Source organism: Chironomus tepperi, unplaced genomic scaffold (assembly GCF_022539635.2).
Source record: "Chironomus tepperi strain 1889 unplaced genomic scaffold, CSIRO-AGI_Ctep_v1 contig_262, whole genome shotgun sequence".
In the NCBI taxonomy this organism is placed as follows: domain Eukaryota; kingdom Metazoa; phylum Arthropoda; class Insecta; order Diptera; family Chironomidae; genus Chironomus; species Chironomus tepperi.
This window is the reverse complement of record NW_027226384.1, coordinates 1,122,984-1,147,255: the sequence shown is the minus strand read 5'-3', so window position 1 is coordinate 1,147,255 and position 24,272 is coordinate 1,122,984. Positions and strand designations below refer to the sequence as shown.

General features: G+C 31.4%; 1 protein-coding gene across 1 annotated transcript; it reads right to left on the bottom strand.

The window, feature by feature from the left end:
• Positions 1-2,817: 2,817 nt before the first annotated feature.
• Positions 2,818-10,089, bottom strand: LOC139091855 (ras-related C3 botulinum toxin substrate 1-like). The gene is made up of 7 exons (XM_070642087.1): positions 9,938-10,089; positions 9,811-9,875; positions 9,689-9,752; positions 9,471-9,558; positions 9,188-9,348; positions 5,920-5,987; positions 2,818-4,584 (listed from the first exon to the last, which is right to left on the bottom strand). The coding sequence occupies exons 1-7, from the start codon at positions 9,981-9,983 to the stop codon at positions 4,492-4,494; spliced, it is 585 nt and encodes a 194-aa protein (XP_070498188.1). The 5' UTR covers positions 9,984-10,089; the 3' UTR covers positions 2,818-4,491.
• Positions 10,090-24,272: the final 14,183 nt, after the last annotated feature.

Sequence of the window (24,272 nt, the reverse complement as noted above, 5' to 3'; positions counted from 1 at the left end):
TTATGAATTCAGTTCTACGAATAAAAAGAAAAATATGAAATTTAAAAATTTAAAATATTGATAAAATGAATAAAATTTGTCATTTTTTCATAAAATGCAAAAAAGATAAAATTATAGTTGAATTTAAAATTAAAGACAAGTTTTCTGATCTTGATTAATTGAGGGTTTGAATGCTTTGATAGATTAATTGATAGGTTTTGGTCGTCGGATATTGAAAAAATTATTATTTTTTTGTTTTCAACCTTATTTTCTGAATAAAGAAATTGAATTTTTGTTTCACAAATTTAAATTTTCTTACTTTTTAAAAACAATTTTTCTGAAAATTAACTCTTGAATATTTTACATAAAATATTTAAACCTGAAATAAAAAATTTATTCAAATAAAATCCTTAATTTTTTTTTATATATTTTTTTATTTTTGTTAAAAACGTACTTTTTCGTCCTTTAATTTTTTTCCATTCCACTTTTTCCTTTCTATTTCACAATAAACATTCTAATTAGATAGCAGTTGTTAGTATTTTTTTTTGTCATATTTTAATTTAGATTTCATCTTTTTTTTCATCTTTTTCATTATAATAGGATTGATACAAAGCATTTCTTATTCAAAAAGAAAAAGTTAAAATGTAATAAAAAAAAGTAATTAATAACAGATTGTAAATGCATTAATAGCGAAAGAGAGTATTAGTATGTAAGAAACTAAGTTAGTTATTGTTCTTTTGTATTTCAATAATTCAGACTTGAAAAGTTTTGGGGAAAATGTATAGTTTAAAAAAATCCCTAAGTTTACAAAGTCTGGAAGTTGAAATGATGATTGAATGAGTTTATGGCTTAAGAATTAAATGAATTTTGGTCGAAAAATCTTTGAATTTGTTGGCTTTTTGAGTTTGCAGGTTAATAAATTGTAAAATTCAAATTTTTTCAAATTTCAATTTTTAAACACTAAAAGAAAATAAAAAATTTAGTAAAAAACAGCCGAAAGCTTATTTAAATGCCTCATAAAAGAAAAAAGTCAACATTCATAGCTGCTTTTAATTTTTTTTAAAATAATAAATATGTTTTTTAAAAATTTCTTTAAAAATTTTCTTTCCAAAAAATCTTTTTTTTAGTTCATGACACAAAAATATGATAATTTCACTTTTTAATTTAAATTATTAAATGATAGTGATAAAAAAGTCAAGAAAAGTCTTGAAGAGGAGGAATTTGTGATTTAAAGTTGAAGTCGATTTTTTAAAGATCCTTTTTTAAAATTCTTAAAATTTGAAAATTTCAAATTTTTTTAGAAAATCAAAGCTTTTTAATTTTCAAACTTTAAAATTTTAATATTCTATATTTGAACTTTTTAAATTTCAAAATTTAAATTTTAAATTTCAAAATTCAAACTATTTAAATTTTTAAATTTGAAATTTCAAAATTTGAAATTTCTTAATTTAAAATTTTAAAAAGGAAAACTTTAAAAAAGTTTCAAACTTCAATTTCAAAAATCCACAAATTCCATACGTATTAATATAATTATTTGATTAATAGCTTCCATTTTTATTTTTTGTTAAAAATTAATATGATAAAAGATGATGTTAATGATTAAAATAATTTTGTTAATTGAGCCTTCACATCATACGTAATTGAGAAAATGTTTCATTTGAAATATGTAGAATAATTCATAAGAACTTGTTAATCATTCCGAAGTACATAAAAATTTAATCTCAGAAAAAAATATGAAAATTCATTTTTTTACTTTTGGGTGTCTTTGTGGTAACAGGATTGGTACTTAATCGAAATTTTTATATCTCTTTTTAAAAATCTTTTTTTCACTTTTTCAGATTTTCACTTTTCATTTGCTTTGAGTTTTGGAAGTTCTTGAATTGTCAATTTTAAATTTTTATAAAATGACAAAAAATTCTTCAATTTTAAAACTCAAAGTTTTTTTCAGTATTTTTTTTTACAATTTCTTTGTCTTATCTAATATGAATAACTTCTAATTATGGCCTTTTTGACGATATGCGATGTTTTTTTTCTAAGCAAAACAAACTTTTTTCTTCTTTTATTTCAATTCCTATACACCGAGAGCAATTCATTGGTATCAAAACTTTCTTTTAAGATCGACATATATTTTATCAATTTTTATAATAGTCTATAAAGGATATCTTGTCACAGGTAGGTTCCTTGTTAGACAAAATTTGGGGAAAAAAGAGGAAAATATACAATTTAATTGATACAAATTAATTTAATATTTTTTTAGTACAATTTTTTAAATTTCAATTTTTAAATAAAATTAAACTTTGGGATGAAAAACTTTTGTAAATATTGAGATTTTCACAAATTTTTAAAAAAATTGAAAATTTTAAAAATTTGATTTTTTTTTAGTTTTTTAAATAAAAAATTGTTAAAAATTTGAAATTTTACAATTTGTTTTCAAAAAAATTGTAAAAATTTCAATTTTAGTTTAAAAAAATGTAAAATTTTTATTTTTTTCCTTTTTAAAATAAAATTGTTAAAATTAAAAAAATATAAATTTGAAGAAATTTGCAACTTTTTTTTATTTTCCTGAATTTGAAAATTTTAAAATTGCAAATTTGAAGTTTTTATTATTTATGAAAATTTCAAATTAAAATTCGTTGAAATTACAATTTTTTCTGATTTTAACTTTGTCAATTAAAAAAAAAATGGAAAAGAGAACATTGGAATTTTTATAGTTTTGAAAAGAAAATATTGTAAATTTTCTAAATTTGAATTAATTTTAATTTAAAAAACTAAATTTTTCAAGAATTTTCAATTTAAAAATTTGTAAAAATCTTAATTTTTAAAAAATTTTAACCCCAATTCAACTTAAATTTCAAAAATTTTCTTCGTTGCCAATTTATTTTTTTCACAATTTTATAAAAACTCAAAAAATTTATTTTATATGTCTTAAAAATTCCTCTACAATTCCTTACAATGTCATTCTCTTATTTTTGAAATTTTTCTCTCAGTGTATAAATGATAAAAAATGTTTTTATGAGAAAAACATAAAATTTTAAATTATTAAGCTAATTAATGATTAATTAATGATAGTCAATACATAATTATGTTTTAATAGTGATGATAATAATTTTTTTGCTCTGGTATGTCCTTTAAGTGATGTGGATATGGAAATAATGAGAGGATTTTTTGGTGAGTCCTGTGGATTAACAGATCAATTTATGAGCCGAGTATTGTAATTTATTTAGTGATGATTTATAATTTGAGTATTTTCTGTGAGAAATATTAGGTCTGATTTTGTAGATTATTGAGAATAATTTGAGATTATTTGGGTATATTGTTTAGTATTGGCTCTTTAATCCACAGACTGTATCGAAAATTGATGAAAGAATTGCGTGAGATGTTGCATGAGATGCTTTAATGATCCCAAGAGGCACAACATAGTCTGTAGGACATTGGCGACAATATGTCAAAATGTCATGTGGGTTTTATTACATCCTTCATGGGTGTCCATGAATATAGAGTCAAATCGACTTCTTTATTTGAAATCCGAGCCTAATTCGATCCTTGGTCAGTATGACTTCATTTTGGACACGCATTATTGGACGTGTGTAACCTGAACAACTTGTAGTTCTGTCAATTCTAACTTTAACTGAGTATTTGTCTCAAACTGTGGATTTTGTATGGATAAGCACTCTTTAGTCGACTCGATACCTTGTTCGAGTTGACTTCGAGATCAGACTCTGTGTCTAAGTTCAGCAAAGCAAGATATCCATTCAAAATTGTCTCAAACTAAGTATCTTTGTTTGATAGTTAATTTACAGCCTAGAAACAGACGATCCAGATGTGGTAGATGTGATATTCATGTCTTTATATTGATGGTCATTGACAATGATAGCATCTGTGCCTCTGGGATCTCTACAAGCATTCAAACATTCCAAGAATATCCAATTGATCAAAATTGTTCAAATTGCGATTGATCAGATCGTTAATTTTAATAGACATCCAACAAAAAAGTCTCTCCTATTTCCATACCATTAAAAGGACATCCCAGACCTTATATCTTTTGAGCTTAATTAAAAAACACTGTCTGAAATGCATTTTGATTAAATGTTCAATGGCTTATGGCATCAAGTTTGCTCGGTAATAATGATAATCATTAAAAAAAACTTGTTAATCAATAAAATATGCAATATTGCTGACTATATAAAATTTTTTTAATATCTAACAAAAAAAAAATCATTCCTTTCTTGTCCTAAAAAAGTCGCTGTCTAAAAAAGCTAACTAAATTATATAGTAAGTGTATAAAATGTTACTGCTGTAGGTTCTTTCTTGGTATATATAAAAAAAGACTTCATTTTTTATATCAAAATTGGAGATTCTTATTCATCCATTTAGTTTTTTTTTTTTTGGTTGTTTGAATGCCTTTTATGCTGAATATGCTGAATAATTTCTACGATGAGTATTCATTTGATGATTCTATTTGGGACTTGGCTTTGACTTAAAGAATTTCTTTCTTTTTTTTGTTTCTTTTTTTTACATAACAATGCATTTTCTTTGTCTTCTCTTTATGGGCTCTGGTCGAAGAACGGCTCGAACTGCTTCGTCAAATACTTGCTTAAGTCCTCTCTAAAATACAAAAAAATGGTAATTTTATGAGAAAATGTTGTAAGAATAATGTTAAGTAGTTTGTTGGATATAATATGAGGGTCTCGATGCAGACGACTGTTTTATTTTGAGTCAGTGTTGCGCAACCTTTGTGTTGCGGCACATAAGTGAGTCACCAAATATCTTTGTAAAACCATAAATCATATGCTTTTACAGTTTTAATCATGACTAACCACTAAGACGTACCGCGGCACGCAGGTTGCACACCACTATTTTAAGGGGTTGTGATATTGATCTGACGACCTACAGACGGAATTCTTTACTATTGTTATGATGGATTAAAATAATATGGGGTCACATACATTGTTTTTCTTGAAGAAAGCATGAGAGATTTCGGAATGTGATAAACATTCAGGTAATTTTGCAAAAGAAAAGGGTTGATTTGGTATTATTACAAATTTGAGTATTATGGAGTTGCGCATATACCTGCCCATGTCATTGATTAAAAGAAGATTTTGAAATTTTGTTGATTTAATTAATCAAAATTTGATTTGATAAGCTTGGGATAAAAATAATTGAATTGAAAATATTCCCAAGTGATGCAACAATGTTGGTTTGTAAAGGCTTCAGTGGGTAGAGTCATGACTGATTTATTGTATTACTATTTTAAGGTATGTCTGTATATTATATCAATATGGATATAGCTCAAACTAGATAATGTTACAAAAATGGAAGATAGAGCTCAATATAGTTAAACCAAGAGTTAGTTTCTTAATCTATCCTGAATACTCTCCTCTACCCAGACAGGCATCCAGCTAGGCTATCTTAGCATTTTCTCATCTATTCTATCCTAGCTGCTTAGTTTATCCTACCTCATTCTATACTAGGGCTTCAAGAGCTAAGGGTGGATTATTATAGGTGGGGTATCGCAGTAAAGCCTTGTCTACCTGGGCAGAGAAGTACATTTTATTATCGGTTGATTAAGAAACCCTATTTTGGGGCTAAGAGTCAATTATATGATAATTCATTGATAATTCATTCTTATAAAGAATAGCAAAGTCAAATTATGACAGTACTGCGTTTCGTTTTGGAATTAGACGAGTGATGGAGCAAGTTTCATGCGCCAAGAAAGGCCATGGATCACAATTGACCTTTACAATCAACTAAGTAACATCAAATCATATTCTCATGACATAAAACTCATTGTATGGATACCCAAAACAGCTCAACAATTAGAGCATAATAAGAAACGACATCACTTGTACTACTTAAATTAAGAATTGCAAATATTACTTTTAATAAACTACTTCCTTTTTAAAAACTTCATTCCATTTATGAATTGAATGCAAAACTTACTTGAGTCAACGCTGAACATTCCATATATTTTACAGCACGAATTTTATTAGCTAATTTTTGTCCTTGTTCTGCAAATAAAGAAGAAAAAACAGCACAAATTGATTAGAAACTGATAGTGTGGATGATTTTTTAAAGGCAATAAGTTATGACTGTGAATGAAAACATCAAGTGATTACTTTCTAGCTACAGATTTGATAGAGTGGGTAATAAATTTAATTGAAACTAATTAACATCACGACTGCTCATGTTTAATTAATTCGTTTTCTTTTTATAGTCTTATCAAGAAATATTTTTTTTATTTTTTATACATTGTGGATTGAATGTGGAAGCTGCGGGTAGTCAAATTGAGAATTTTTGAGGTTTCTGGAAATGCTTTTTGAGTTTGAAGATTTTAGTGGTAATTGATTTGAGTTTCTGGTTTTTCTATTTTTAAATTAAAGATGTTTTGAAATTTTTAAGAAATTTTGAATTTTTAAACAAATTTAAAAATTTTGAAATTATTAATTTTTTTTTAAATTATCAACAAATTTGGAGATTTTCAAAATTTTTGAAATTTTCAACAAATTTTGAAATTTTCCACAAATTTTGAAATTTTCTACAAATTTTGAGATCTTTAACAAATTTTGAAATTCTAAACAGATTTTGAAATTTTCAACAAAATTTGAGATTTTTAACAAATTTTGAAATTTTCAACAAATTTTGAAATTTTTAAAAAATTTTGGGATCTTTAACAAATTTTGAAATTCTCAAAAAATTTTGAAATTCTCAACAAATTTTGAAATTTTTAAAAATTTTTGAAATTTTCAACAAATTTTGAAATTCTCAACAAACTTTGAAATTTAGAATAAATTTTGATGTTTTGAACAAAATTTCAAATTTTAAATTTTCTCAAAATATTTCCATCTCATCCACTACTTCCTTTAAACCACAAAAACTGTCATTCCATCCCATAACAAAACAATTCAATACTCAACGCTTCAGTTCCTTTTCAAAATCGTTTTACGCATAAATTTCATTCTTATTCAGCCATGAATGAGTTTGCTGATATTTTACAAGCAATATTTTCATTTCAATTTTTATTCACTATGACTCAACGTCTACAAAGCTTGTTGCAAATCTATAGATGGAATATTAATTTACATTCTGATGATAATTTATAGAACCTGTCTGAGGAAATGTAAGCTTAGAAGTTTATGTCATCAATCTTTTTTATTGAAGCTGATGAATTGGTGAATGATGAGCATTTATAGATTATTTGTGTCTAGTTTGACTTAATAATTTCTTTTGGGGTATTTGAATGGCATGAGAAAATTTGTGTGAAAAATTTGATGAATTTTTGCCGAGCAGCACATGAGTGAGTGGCAGGAATGAGTGAATTTTTAGCTTGAATTAGTAAAGTTCTCCGCCAAAAACATTTCAGAACAAGTTTCCCGAAGTCTAGGTGTCGACAAATTCTGGAGACCGTCCTAGATCGAGACAATGACCAAAACCGGAATCGAGACTGACCTACACGGAAGTGAGATCCAGATCGAGAACGAGACTACCCAGGAAGTCTCGGTCTCGATCTCGGTTTAGGGAACCCTCAATTTGGTCATAATCGACATGAAAAATTTGAGGAATTGAAAAAAAAGCTTCAAAATTTCTCGAGTTGGTTGGATCCAGTTGATTGCAATTTTGGTTCTAATTATGAGTCTGACTGTATTTATCCTAATCAAATTTCAATTTCGGAAAGCTTTTTGCCATGACTCGACTGATAATCTTGCTCCAGGCTAACTTGACTATGATCTGGATCCAGATTCAGTGTATTGTGACCTCAGAGGTTTCTGATTAGACTCATGCTTGCCAAGCTCAGCTTTTGGGAATTTTTGCGTCGTGTGTTTTACTGTAATAATGAAGTGTGTTCCAGAATGGCTGTCAGCTCCAATTTTGGGTTTTTTTACGCGAAGTTCCTATTTCTTGCAAGAATATACCATGAAGATTCAAGAATATTCAGATTTTGGGTCGTATGTATTTCCACTAATGTACTGTGTTGCTCGGTATTCTTCAAAAAATCACCAGATTTACTCAGATTTCAAAGTAAACATTTCAATGTCTCGAACATGCTAATTAAAATTCTTGAATTTTTAAACAATTTTGCAACATTCAAATTATTTCCACATTTTCAGCTTCAAAAGTTCAATTTCCTTTAAGATTTTTTCAACAATACAGTCAAAACACAATATGGAACCATACCAAATCACTCCACCTTCAACACAACCCAAAAAAATAAATCCATTTATATTATGTCTTCACCTTTTCACATCAAAGCAAACCCGTCAAATTGTCTACCAATTATATCCCAAAAAGTAGTTATGAATGTTGATACCTCCCCATGAGCCATTCCAAATCAATCCATATTAATTTTCATTGCCATTTTATAGACAAATATAAATAAATGATTAAAATCTTCATCACGTAATCAGATTCTTATTTAAAAATTTCAATAAAACTTGTGATGTAAATATTTTCATAATAATTCTGGTTCTGTCAGATACTATTGCTGATTATTTATAGTCTATTTCACAGTAATCACTTAACAATTTTGTATTTTCTCATTCAGATGTGAAGATTGAGTCACTTTTTATACACAAAAGATTTCACAGAATAAATTGTCACTTCCTGTAGAGTTATAGTTGATGATACATCCAGTGTTGTAGCTAGGTGTGGGTATTTGGACAGTTGTTGGACCGAGCAGCATATTGAGGAATTCTCCAAATTCTCGTTTTTAATTATGCAGCAGTCTGGACACCCGTATGGCTTGCCGTCGATGTGGCGTCCTAGCAACTACATTGTGCTGCTCGGGTATGGATTTGTTACTTAGATACACACTATTGATGACTACACCTGGGTCCAAATTCTTAGTATACACCCCCCCACCATCTACATCAACCTCTACCTAGAGCAGTGCTGTCCAAACTGTGAGCCACGGCAAATTTTCTGGACATGCGGTTTCGGTCGTTGCTTACCACAAAGGTGTGCCGCGGCACTCAGGTTGCACAAGTGCTGTCCAAACTGTGAGCCGCGGCAAATTTTCTGGACGTGCAGTTTGGTCATGTCTTACCAACAAGGTGTGCCGCGGCACACAGGTTGCACAACACTGCACTAGGGTATGCACCAAGTGTAGATGCATGGTTGGGTGTCTACCAATAAAACACACTCTAAAGGCCTCTATGCTCATTATTCAACACTGCAGGTACACATCCCCATCCCACGACACTATCATACATACCTCTTTTACAAGGCGACAGTCCCTGCTCAGCCAATGCACTTAACGTTTCCCTATCATCTCTTAAATCTATTTTGGTACCAACGAGAATAATTGGTGCTTCTGGACAATGATGTTTCAGTTCTGGATACCATTTTGATGTAACATTCTCGAATGAGGAAGGGCTAAAAAATGAAATTAATGGATATGGAAATGCGGCATAAGTCACTTTTATCTTCATCTAAATATAAACATTTTTTTTCATGTTTTTCATCATATTTTGGTCTAATGTATATCATATCCGTACCTTGCAACGGAGAAACAAATGAGAAAAACGTCTGTTTGGGGATAACTCAAAGGTCTTAATCGATCGTAGTCCTCTTGACCTGCTGTGTCTGTTTTGATTCATAAGGTATTGTTGTTTTTATTTTTGCAGCGATGATGGAATGGAAAAAAAAAATTGGAAGTGATTTTTTTTCTCGACTGTGAGTCATAAAGTATTAGAAAAAAAAGTAATTTTTTTACCCCATAATCCTATGCTAACTTGAACGCCATCCACGACTGTTGGTAGACTATAATTGTCAAAGACCTAAGGATTCACATGTTAGGTATTAGAAAATTTGGGAATTTTAATGATTATGACTTACTGTCGGCACATATTCCGATGGAAAACTATCAGTTGTGAGTGATATTAGCATACATGTTTTTCCAACTGTAGGAACCAATAAAATTATCAATTTTAAATGCTATTTTGATGCTTTATTCATCATTTACCTGTTCCATCACCAACAACTACACATTTAATTGGCCTACCGGACATTTGGATAATTTACTATTTGACAAAAAATACAAAATTTCAATAAAATATTGTAAAAAACTTCTTTTTTAGCTACTCCTTTATTTGTGACTAGTCAGAAATATTGTTCGATTCAATTCAGTTCGGTTTTGTGATGCATGATCCGTGGGAAAACGGCTGTGTGCGAGCGAGATGGAATGAAAACATAAACAGATTTGGATGTTATGCGTTAGTGAATTGGATTGTGTGCAGTACTGGAAATTGGAATGGGACGGTGATGTGAGTTGTGATGAGATTCTTATTGGATGTGGGATGGTGAGAATCTTATTGGAGTTCGTAAGACTCAATGAAATTTGTTCAATTTTAGTGACATTTACTCATGTTGGGAGCTTAGCATACATTGTTCCACTATTTTGTTTGCTGTTTATAGAATTTCGGCATCTAAGGAAGGCATAAATCACAGTTAGATCTGTACGTCCATTTAAGTACAGCAAGTAAGTTTATAGAATCAATCAAAAAGACACATGGCATGATAAAGCATCCACAGGCAAGCGTGACTCTAATGTTGAGTCACATTTTACCGAATCAGACTCGAAGTCAGAATCAAACCGTCCTGGGGACATTATTTTCCGACTTTTTAACGTCGTGTGACTTTCGGGCAAGACACATCAATTGACATGAACGATCATGACGCTCAGAATTCACGGAAACATCAGATGAAGGGGAAAATTTTCCAATTTTCATTTATTTCCTAATAATCTCTAAACTCTGTCTGATTAAGCATGTTCCTACAACATAAACCTACAACATTATTCCTTCCCCTAAATTTATCCGACAAAATAAAAATAATGACATACATTGTTGCACTTGTTAATGTGAATTGACATAAAAATAACTTTTAAGGACGGATATTTACATAATCTAAATAAATTATGGAGTGGATTTATTTTTAAATGATGAAAAATTCTGCATAATTTTGAATCATTATTATTTTTAAAAAAAATTCAAGATTATAAGTACAACATTTAAAAAACAAATGATATGAACATCTTTAATGATTATTGTATCTAAATTTCTGTTGCTAAGATATATGCCAAGTGATTTGAGCTATGAAAAATACACTTGAAGGATTTCTTGTAAATCAAATAAAGCAGAAATACAAATATATATGTAGATTAAATTATTTGAAAAGATACTGGTGGTAATTACTTAAAGTTGGAAAGATAATTTGAAGAATTGAGATGAAAAGGTCAGCAACTGAATTATTGGTAAAGCTTAAGCCAGAGCTGTCCATAATTGGCGTCACGGCAATCTTTGGTGTTATGCCAAGACCTTAACCACACACGACATACGATTTCAAGATATTTTACAATAAATTATAAATGTTAGCGTGTTTAGGCACACAGTTTGGACAGCACTGGCTTAAAATGTTGACATAAGAGTTAAGCATATTATTTGAAGTGCGGATTAGATGAAGTTTTTTAGAATAAAAACACTTCAATGCAAATAAATTGACTTGCAGTCAAAAATGATTTAATGACAAAATTTCGCGTCAAAAGTGACTTCAGTAAAAAAAGACGCAAAAAAATTTACCATCAAGAGTGACTTCAGTAAATAAGATGCAAATAAAATCTGCATCAAAAGTTACTTCAGTAAAAAAGATGCAAACAAGTTTAGCATCAAAAGTGACTTCAGTAAAAAGAGGCAAACATTTTTGCATCAATAATGAATTTCGCATCAAAAGTGACTTCAGTAACAAAAATCCAAATATTTCTTCACATCAAAACTTACAAATGAATACAATTACAAGATTATTAAGTATCAAATCAGCTCACTCAACAGCCTCAACCCCGAATGCTCAAAAAATCAAGCAAGCATAAGAAAAGGAAGCAAAAATTATTGTACCAAGAAGTGAAAAATTCTTCATGTTAAGTGGCACATTCGATTGAGCATAAAAAGAAATGTTTTATAGCTTTAAATAAGTGACGAAAAATTCACAGGCAAAGAGATTATGAAAAGTCTAAATCACTGACGAATGAAAATTGTTGTCATAGTAAAAGATTTTTTTTTTTATGTTCCTTTAAGCACTTTTTCATCACTCATGAAATTCACGAGGTAAAGAAAATTGAAATTGATACAGCAAGCAAGGATACAAGGAGGAACAAATTTCATGCCTCGATTAATGTTAGGTATTATTTTGATGATGATGATGATATAAATTACGGGATGTATATTATTATATTAAGATGTTTTACTCAAAACATATTTGAGGGATTTCTTTTCATGCCTTATCGCATTTTAACGAATGAATTTTCACACATTTGTCATTTTTCCAACCCCTCCTACATATATGCTTCATATGCTACCTTCAATATATGCCTTTATACTTCATCACATCTTTCATATCTTCTTATTTTATTTATTGATGGGAAGTTGGCAAAATAATTGAGATAAAAAGTGTTTCTATGGATATATCGTGGTTGTAATTATTAATGAACTTTTCAAGATTTTTTGACTAGGCTTGTGGATTTTCTTGTGAAAATTCATTAAACCTACTTATTGTTTATTAACTAATTTGTAATGCACAGTGATGTATATTTGCTAAGGTTTGGGTCTTCAACGGAAGCAACCTGAGTTTCACATGACTCAGTTGGATTCGATTGTGTTTCATGGTTCTATCCAGAATTGCAAAACAGGTCTAGACTAACTATCCGAGTTCTGACGTCCCAGTCAGTGCGTTTCGCCAAGCCTTTGACGATTTCTAGTAAGAAGAAGTTAATGTTTTAGCCATACTTATTCTAACAGACAAAGAGCATGATTTTATGGTACAGATAGAAATATGAAATCTAAAAGCGACCTTTTTGCTTGTTACTTGGTTTGTGTATTCAAGACTTCAAATCCGTAAGGATTTTGCGAATCTTTGTCATATTAGCTCTGGTAAGCATCGAACCCAAATCTTCCAAACAGAGTGTAGTACAGAGGTAAGTCGTTGCGAAAAGTTCACTTCACTTAACAATCAAGGCAGCTTAACACGAAAAAAACGTGTTCAGCTTTAACCGAGGCGAAACCGAATCCGTTTTTTCGTGTTCACTTTAGTCGAGGCGGAACCGAAATGATTTCACTGTTCACTAATTCTTCGAGACGGAATCGAATTGATTTTATGCGTGTTCACTTTAGTCGGGAAACCGACCGTTTTTTTGAAATCACTTTAGGACTCGAAACCGAGTCGATTCAAGTGAAGTGAAAATGAAGTCGAGTCGACTCGACTTCACCAGCTTTCATAGAAAAAAATTTTCCGTAGAAAGTCATTTCATTGCGTTTGTGAAGTATAAAATACAAAATTTTATCAAAAATTTTTTTTGCTCATTTTTGTAATGCAAAAAATTTATATTGTAAAAAAAATTAAAAATTCTATTGAACAATTATGATTTTATGTGAAACTACATGCAGCAGGACTAAAGATTGCAGCCAAACCTTAGTTTCTTCGTTATTTATCAAAAATGAGTAAAAATTATTTTTGACAAAATTTTGTATGAAATTATATACTTCACAAACGCAAATCAGAAATGACTTTGTACGGTAAAATATTTTTTTCTATGAAATGAGAAGTCGAGTCGACTTTCAGCTTCAATTTGAGATCGACTCGGTTTCGAGTCGACTAAAGTGAAGTTTCAAAAAAACGATGTCGGTTTCAAGTCGACTAAAGTGAACACGAAAAATTCAATTCGGTTCCGCCTCGACTAAAGTGAACACGAAAAAATCAATTCGGTTCCGCCTCGACTAAAGTGAACACGAAAAACGGATTCGGTTTCGCCTCGGTTAAAGTGAACACGTTTTTTTAGTGTTCACTCGAGCTGACTTGTAACATTGAAATTTTAGCGAAGTGAAGTGAAGTGATATCGACTTCACTTTAAACTTCGACCTCTGGTGTAGTATAGGTTTCAAATTCTATTGCCTGCGTACTTGACTACAGATGCATTATTCTTCGCATTGGCAGATTAGCCTTCATATGGATCCAGTTTCCCACAGTCCACAACGCAATCAACCATATCAGAATCCATATGATGCTAGGCTCTGTCTAACCTTCAAATGATATTCACTGACATAACGCTTGAGTAAAGCATTAGACGATAAGTTATCTTATCAGAACGAAAACACACTCAATATGAGATTCGAACCCATGCCTGCCAAAATTTTATCACACGAAAACACATTTAATGGGATTCGAACCTTTGACTACCAATTCTTTATCGCACAAAAACATATTAAATGAGAATCGAACTTGCAACTATCAATAAATAGTCATCAATCAACAACTCAAAAACACAATCAGTTACCAACTGCATGAACAATCCACTTCAACTCACAAAATTGTTTCTAACTTCCAACTAATACCTTCAATTCGATTAATTTGAAAATGAGATTTACACTTAATAATACGATAAGATTGAGAGAAAGTACTCCACGTGACACATCTTACGTTCACATATCATAAATTTAATGCTTGAATTAATTTTTAAGAACATCATCTTAATCTTTTTTGATATCAAGGCATAAATCTGTTCATACAAAAGACACAAGTCGAAAATTTGTCAAGTACATGTGTAATTAATCTGCTTGTCACCTCTTTATGATGTGATAAAGTCTCTTCTTATTCATTCAGTGAATCCTTTTAATGCGTTTATGTAAAAAGAAAAATATGAAAAGAGCAGAATATTAAGCCGCATGTAATTCTATACACTTTGTGTGTTCCTTTTTAGCGGAGGTTTATTTAATGAGTTTTTTCCAGGAGTTTCAATTAGTCTGGATGGTAAGGAATGTATGAAGAATTTGGAGTCGATTCAAATTTTACTAAGAAGTAACTTATTCGCTGGACGAACAGATCAAATGAATTATGACCTCCATCAAATGCCGCTTAAAACTAGTTCTATCGCTGACTACCAATTTCCGATAAATGCGAAACTATCTCGATCGACAGCTTCTTTGCATGAGTTCTTTGGCCGTCCTACGCGACCTTTGCCATCTACACCTTTAAGAACTTTTTCCGATTCAAATTAGAATTGGGCAATTGACTCGAATTCTATCGCATTTTTTCAATACAAAATAGTACAGTGAAGTTGTTGATTTGACATCGAATAACGGATCCTGGACTCGAATCCACGTCTTACGATTTCCGGTTACATAGCCTTCGGAATGAGCTGAATTTCGAAAGCTGAATCTGTTGAAAGGCCATTACTGGAATACACTTCCTACAGGGCTACTTGCTTGATTAACTCTTTTCAAACCTTTGGTCTCTTGCAACGGAAGAGCCTCTCTTTCTATTAGCATGAATTCGCAAGTTAAACTTTCAGATCTGTTCTATTGAAGTTCTATCAATATTCCTCGATATTTCATTCGAAGGATGGAACTTCAAGCTCTTGTTTCAGATTTTTTTGCTGCAACTTCAAGTTCTTGATCTATTTCTTAATCCAATGTTATCAGAGCTCCAATTCATATTGATCTCGTAAACTAAGCAGTTAAAGCAGTGACAAGATTCGAACCGTCGTCCTTCAACATGTTGGTACATCAAAATTGAGACAATCTCCTTCCCAATTACTCCACAAAAGCATAATTTAACCTAAAAATCAACACATTTGTTCTTAATATAAAGCAAATCAATGCCTCATTATTACCCGTGTAAGTAATTCATGAATTACATGTAAGTAAATTCGCCTTAGGTGTCATCAACCTCCCGATTTTTTGTTCCATACTCAAAATACATTTTTCCTCATTCTTATTTTTAAATATAAGATTTTTCCTCATTTTCATCAAGAATAATATAATTTCTCATGTATATTTGTACACATTAACAAAAAAAAAAGTATCATATTAACATCGCGGAGGTATATATATATTTTTTTGAAGATTTCCAACCTCCAGCAATGAATTTTTTTTTGTATAAAATTAAAAAAAAAAAAAGATGAAAATTCATCAGAAGCTGTAAAAGAAGCATCAATGGAACATTTCAGGTTAATCACAGGCTCATTTCATTTTAAGTACACATCTCAATGCTTAATGAAGTTTTTACCAAAAAAAAGTCAGAAAAAAGATCAAAGAGCGAATTATGAAGACTTAAGAAGGCACAAAGAAGGAACAGAAATTATGAAGATTTATTAATTCGCCTCCAAAACGTGTACATAAAGACTTCATGTTATTAAATTCATTTTTTACATTAGATGACGGGCAATTTATGAGCAGATATGTAGATTTATATTCGAGGGTCTTTTCGCCCTCCAAAAAAAAAAATGATTTACATTTGACAATTTACTTCCAAGTAGCTTCAAAACTTGATATTTAATAAACTTCTTTTTATTATTCATGTCTTGAAAAGTGAAAAATTAGAAATGACAGGACAGCTTTAATGAAATCAATTATGAAAATTTTTTTTTCTCAGCAATTTTTTTTCTGTGTCTTGAATGTGGATGAGGAAAAAGTGGGCGATGATAAATTGTGGGAAAGTAACTGTAATAGGAGAATATGCTCAATCATGCTGAAAACGTGACGAAGGATGAATTTTTTTTTGTGTTTAATAATTTTGCATTTATTTTCTTTGAATAATTTTAAGTGCATTACTTAAACTGTTTTCTGTTCTTTAATGTAGCAGTATTGAGAAGGACTTCCACTATGATAATGTGCAATATTTGATTCCTTTTTAACTAAGATAATGCGCAATTAATGTGAAATAATCACCATGATAATACGCATCACAAATATATTTTTAATACACTGTGATAATGCGTACCATAATTTTCATTGATAATGCGCTGATAACACGATTTGAAAATATTAAATTATTAATTTCTCTGCTATATCGCGCCAAGTCCTTCCTTTTCAATCCACGCTAAATAATGCGCATTCTCGAATAAAGAAAAAAAAATTCTGAATTTTTGGTCGATTTGTGTTTATCATGTTATTGCTAAATACCATTCGATAGCAAATTATTATTAAAACCAGAGTTGAGGACTTTAAAGTGGAGTCAAAGTCCGGACTTTCAAGTCCGGATTTGAAAAAAAAAAGTGTCCGGACTTTCAAAGTCCGGATTTAGTGGAGTCCGGACTTTAAATTGGACTTTGAAAGTCCGTTTTGATAAAAGTCATACAAATTTTTTTTTTTTTTTTAAAAAGATTTTAATATTTTTTTTTCGATTACACTGCGTGAGCTAGAATTTTTTGACGGTTACACTTAACCCGAGCTAAAAATTGAATTTTTGCATTTCATAATGCGCAGCTAAAAAATTGAACTTTTTTGGTTAACTGTAACCCGAGCTAAAAATTGAATTTTTTGACATTGGTTATTAACATTTGAATTTCTTTTTCGGTTAAAACCCGAGCATTAACATTTTTTTCGGTTAACTGCGTAAAGCTAAATTATTTTTTTGACATTTTTTTTTATAAATTCACCAAACATTTTTTTCCACTTTGAGTCGACTTCCTTCATTCTTATCGCCACGCTAAATTTCCCCAACCATCGCCACTCTTGAATAAAGCTAAAAAAAATTTTGAATTAAATTTCACGGTCGATTAGATAAATTTATTCTTTTTAATAACTTCAAAATCCCATTGTGCTGAATAATAACAAAAATATTATATTTAAAACATCACGAACAGCCATAAAGAAGAAGGTAAACGGAAGTTGAGTGGTCAAAACTCAACGCATTCATTTCGCATTTCCCATTCCTTATCTGATGAGAAAAAGTTTTTTTGGACTTTGTTACCAAAAATTATGGAAATAAAATGCGTCGTGAGCTAATCTACCTAAGCCTAAACTCAATTGAACCGAAATTGCAGAAGGAACAAAAAAAGTTTGAAAAAAACTGAATATTAAATTTCGTTAAAGGCAGTGGTGGGCAACCTGTGGTCGGGGGACATCTTTTTTAGCTCGGGTTACGTGGTAAGCCTCGACTCGGAACCGCACATGGTATGGTTCATGGAATTTCCAAAAATTGTTAGTGTCACACTATTGTGTCGCGACGCATTAGTATGTCACAAAAAATCACACAGGTTGCCCACCGAACTGTCTCAATGTCACATCTCGCACATTCCCTCCCTTCATGACATGGCGAGAAATTTCCCAAAAAAAAGCTCGGGTTACGAAAGAAAGAAGTCGAAGAAAAAGTTTTATAAGCAAAATTATGAGTGATAGGAAGTGGATGTGGATGAAGAAAGAAGATGAAATATATAAAAAGTATTTTCATCAAAATGTCACTTACTTATAATACGAAGTTAATTTAAAATAAGAAGTAAGAAGCGTATGGTGAAATTGCCAAACACCAGCACAAGAAGTGACGGTAAATATTCAACTTTTCCTTCCCTCCATCCATAAAAACTGCCGCTTGAATTATTTCGTCTAGAGAATCGTTTTTCCTTTTGTTGGAAATTTTTTTTTCTAATATCTACACACGTTGCGTACATTGGCAATTGATACTGCTGCTGCTGCTGATGTTGCTTCTGCTACCTACAGTTTTTGTGTGTGGTTGCGAAGGTAGAAAATTATGTGATGAAAAAGTTTTGATGTTTTTTTTTTTGATATAAATACTTTGAGAATATGTTAGTCAATTGCGCATTTTGTGGGTTTAATAAGACTTCCACATATAAATAGATGCTGGACTTTCACATTATGGAGTCCGACTTTCAAAGTGGCAATGACAGGTAAGTGGATAATCATTTAGAAACCGAACAGCCATGAAGAACCAAACTAAAACACCTTCTTGGCTTCGTTCTTGTTCTAGTTCAAATATAATCTAGAGTTGGCAGGACCTCCATAAAGTCCAAACTGAATAGTTTAAGCTCCTCCACATTAGAATCCTATCAAGTATGGTCTAGCAGTAAATCCCTGTCATTTACATCTGCTGCAGTGCACAGTTGACTGAAGACGCACAATCCCTCCAAAACATCCAAGTCGAAGAAAAAGTTATTATAAGCATAATTATGAGTGATACAAGTATGTATATTAAAGAAGATGAAATATTAAAAAGTATTAAAAATGTCACTTACTTGTAATACTTATTTAAAATAAGAAGTAAGAAGCGTATGGTGAAATTGCCAAACACCAGCACATTTTGTCCAAATATTCAACTTTTTCAATACAAAAAACTTTACACTAGAGAATCGTTTTTCCTTTTGCTTGTTCTAAATCTACACACTTGACATTGGCAATTGATACAAAGCTGCTGCTGATGTTGCTTCTGCTTCAGTTTTTGTGTGTGGTTGCGAAAAAAATTATGTGATGAAAAAGTATTGTTGTTTTTTTTTTTTTATAAATACTTTGATATGTTAGTCAATTGCGCATTTTGTGGGTTAAAGAGTTCTATATAAATTAGGGTTAATACTCCCAATTGGCCAAAGGTGGCAATGTCAGGTAAGTGATACTCATTTAGAGCATGGAAGCCATGTTTTAACCATAATACTCTACTTGGCACCTTCCGTTCTAGCAAATATAATCAGAGTTAGGCAACAGACATTTAAATTTGTCCACATCAGAATCCTATCAACTATACTCTAGTAAATCAAATTACGGCTAGCAGTGCAAGTTGACTATAAAAGTTGTCAAGAAGTTTATGTCTGTTCTCAGTAAAAATTGTAGACAATTAGTAGGGACGCAATGTCGATCAGGTTTATCCTCAGTTAAAATAATCAGTTTAAATCTCACTACTACGTAAAAACTGTTCTCTATAAAAACTTAATAAATAAAAAGTTTCAAATACTGTAAAAATCCAAGTGCATCCAGTAGGTGGCCAGTATTCAGTATCCTGTAAGGATTCCCGTTGCTGAGGCTCGAGAATTTGTCGAGACTGAGAGTTTGGGAAATCTTAGTATCCAGGTTTCTAGTAGGTTTAATTACTCAAAGAACTTCCATAAAACTTGAGTATAAAAATTCTAATCTAAAAGAAAGCTTTTAAAAGTAGCCTAAAAGTGATGTTTGATAACCAGCATCTTATCACAGCTTTTCCAGCTCCTAACTTCGTTGTTATAGAACTGATTTTTCACACAAGCCAAAATTTTCATCATTCAATTTCTTCAATTTTTCATCAGAATTAGAAACTTTTCAAGCATAGATTTCTTCTCATCCCTTTTCAGTCATCATCAACAAGACTTTTTTTCTTCCTAAGGAAATTATTTCAATTATAAAATTATGAGAAATAAAAAATAAATTCATCTGCTTACGGTTTTCTTTTTATGCCTTCATTGTAGCTACTTAAAATGTGATAAAAAGTCACATTCAATAATTTCCATACAAAATAATAGCGAAATACAGCAAGACAAATTAGATTCGAAATGAAGCAAAAAGATCCTTCTTTTCAATTCTTGCTTCTTTAAACTTCTCCGTAACCATGATGAGAAATATCTTTTTTCCTCCTTCTTCAATTTTGAAGCTTAAGAGTGGAAATAAAAAGGAAAAAAAAGATGAAGAGATATCATAAAGTCTGAATGAATAATTGCGATGCTTCAAGTTGATATTAATGATGATGTTGAATGCTGATTTACTTATTAAGGAGGTAGAACTGAGAGGAAATATTCTAATGAGTTTTCTCAAGTGGATTCTAGGAATTTGGAATTTTATAAGAAGTAAAATTTTATGAAAGAATGCTTGTTAAGGTGGAAGGATTTTATGAGGAATAAGATTTAAATCTTATTATTGAACTTTTCAACCCGAGCAGCACAATATAGTGATTTACATTTTAAGTTTGCATAAAAAATGGTTGAAATCAACTGTCATGGTGCCGTCTGGCAATTCAGTAGTGTTGAGTAGTTGTAGTGTGTGTAATCGAACAATATGTGCTGTTCGGGTATTTGAGCGTTATAATGCAGGAAGCTGCATTTTGCACCGTAACAATACATCGAAATAATCCTTCACAGTTCGATTTCTGGCAAATTCACGTCTATCGACACATTCTACCTTTTAGCGATGTTCTGTTCGGTTACTCAAACGTTATCAATGGACCAAAATAGCCATCGACATCGTTGTGAATAAGAGTAGTGTTACCCAACCTATATGTAGCGGTACAAAATTTGTCACCAATAATTATTTTGAAATGTTTTCAAATGCATGTCATGTGCTGTTTTGGACGTGGCTTACCACCAAGGTGTGCAGTAAATAAGTTTGGATAACAATGCGTCAGCAATTTCACGTCCTTTCCTTAATAAGGCAAAATAGCTGTGTCTTAGTGAACATGCTGTGCTGCTCAGGGTAAGTACAATGAACGAGGATTATGTGTAGGAAGAAGCTGGATTTAACATAATATCAATGAATTATTTGATAATATTGTCTTAAGGGCACAAGTTGGTTATCGATCTTGGCACCAGGCCGTCGTGACTCGCCGGTTCAAATCCGACACCATTCCTGAATTACAACAGCCTAGGACCCAATTTTTGATTGATTAACCAATTTGAGCTTTTCAGGTGTGAGTTTTTTGATGTCTATAATGCATTTACTTTTGATTTTGTTTCTGCCTTACCAAATCCTAAAATTTATGGATATAATAAGCCTAGATATCCAAGATGTGGACCCTCTTGGCCTCAACCGACAACACAACCAAGCATTCAACGTCTTTGCTAAAACATTTCCAATTTAAGAATTCTTCAAATTTTTCCTCCGAGTGCCAAAATCCACAAAAGGTACAAGAACTCTAAATGATGAGAAATTCTCAAGTTTTTCATCCATTTCCACAAATTATCTGTCTTAAAAATCTCTCTCTCCAACTTCCTCATTTTCATCATATCTTAACAAGAATTAAAACAAGAAGCTAAAAGTAGCAACAAAAAAGAAGGGAAAAAAGTCCTTGTTGATAACAACTTAATGTATCCGATTAACAAACCAAGGAGACGAGTTGATGAAATAATTTACAGAAATGGAATTTAAAATGTGTATAGACGTAGAAAAAGTATCAAATTTCAACCCTTCTATTCTTAAACTTTATTTAATACCAATTTTTTATTACGTTCAAAAATCTTATTAAAAGATTGAATATAAATGCCTGAAAATGGCAGTCGTGTCATGTCAAAAAGGTGAAATAAATCTCCATGGAATTAATTATTTAGAAATTAGCAATCGAGGTAATAAAATACTGTTAATTAAATAACATAAAAATGCCCTCACCTCGTTGTGTACATTGTGTACTGTTAATATGGGGGTTGTTTGGATGTTGTGTGACGTTTTGAGATGTTTAGCATGTATATTAAGATTCAATGACGTTGCAATTTGAGGTTGAGGATTGATTTTACATTGTTTGGATGTCAAATGTAGGGCAGTAGATGCAGGGATGAATAAGGTAAGGAATTTAGCCCTAATTCAAGTAAATTGAAGGATTATTTTGTCCAAAAAGGAGGTGAATACGAAGAATGGCTCAACTAATCCTGGCTACGCTCTGTTAAGATGAGAAGCTAGAAATGTGGGATTCAGGTCAATACAGATTAGGGGACAAAGCGGGTGGGAGTGGGGCTTGGTTTGAGGGTCCAGACCATTTTTTTCATGCATATTCATAAATGTCAATCTTGCAGAGAATGCTGGCAGGTCCATAATCTGTCTAACTTTTGTAACTACGACTATGTGTCCTATGTATCTATTATACTATGCATGTACCAGGGTCTGAATAAAATTTGGATATAAAATTTAGCCAAATTGTACGATCCCATAAGTCGCTGCCTATATTGAAAATTGACAACAATGTCCAGCAATAGAGTTAGCAATGGAATTCAGGAGCCATCTGAGGAAGGCTATGGATCACAATTTCTAAATTTGAAATAGCAATAGTAAGTAAGTAAGAATTAACGAAAAGCAATAGTTGGTTCAAAACCCAAAAAGCCATATCATTTTCTATCATACCAGCGAAGACTATATGAATGACTTCAAACCCCAAAAAATGATTATACCCTACCAAGAAGTTGTTAATGACTTCTACCTGATTAATACTAACCCATTTACTCCAGTTTATTTCCTTAGTATCACATAACATCCACACCAACCCCTTTTCTCTCCCACCCACAATTGTTATCTGTCTTCATTACATCCAGCAAACATAAATAACGCAATCCTCATTCCAAAACTCTCAAACCTCTTTTCTTTTTTTTGTAGCCCTTTAATTGTGGGAAAATTGCCGGCAATATTTATTTTAATGTTCATGCCAAGGATATAAAAATTTTTTTTATACATCAAACACGAATTGGAGCTGGAGATGGGAAAAATAAGGAAGGTCGAAAGTGCAACATATGTTTTTATTTCGCAATAAAATAAAGTGGATTGTTATAGTCTGTGTGGAAGTGACTTGAAGAACCCTTGGTTGAGTATTTATTTTGGATTTTACAGACACTTTACATTGAGGATGCTTGAAAAAGATGAATAAAAAGTCTTGTAAATCTTGTCATATGCTTCCTTTTTCTTTTCATATTTGTACTGTCCACTGTCGATTCCTTTCATGAAAATTTAAAGGAAAAATATGAGGAAATTTACATCAGATTATGGGAAAAATGTCAATGGCTTTGATGTTGAGTCCTTTTTATGTGATTTGTCTTTGAAGCGGATTTTACATGGGAAAATTGTTCAGGATGTAAGATTATGGTCTGTTTACCTCTGTATTGATTTTAAAGGTTTGTAGATTATATTGAAGAATTTTATGATTTTTGTTTGGGGAGAGTTCGAGTCACAGACATGGGAAACCACAGATTTGTATGAAATACTAACGATTGAGGCTTGTTCCTACATGATGTAATGTTGCGAACATAGTGAGAATCCTTGTCATAGCGGTAACACTCTATATCAGTGTTGATCAAACTTTTTGACCCACAACACGACTTTAGATGTTAGAAAATGTTCGCGGCACACCTAGCAGTTCTACGGTGGACCTGAGCATGTTCTACAGCATAACTGAGCTTATTCTTCGACACATTTGAGCTTTTTTCAATGTCACATCTGAGCTTGTTCTACGGAACACATGAATGCTTGTTCTACAGCTCTTGTCTACGGCACACACTGAGCTTGTTCTACGACACACATGAGCTTGTTCTGCGGCACTGTCTCTTGTGTCTTGTTCTACGGCGGTCTGTAAGCAGTGACATACAGTTTGGACAATTCTGCTCAATATAATAATTGAGAGATTGATGTCTGGTGGGAATCGAACCCACGTCCTCACAAAAGAGTAATTTAGTTATCCGGTCTGTTGCCTTACCACTCTGCTTCAGCGACCTTACTCTCAGATTGGCAGATTCACCTATATATATATTGCTTAATACCACAGATTCCAATTTAGTGCCTGAGTCAGATTATCTAAAATTCGCTGAT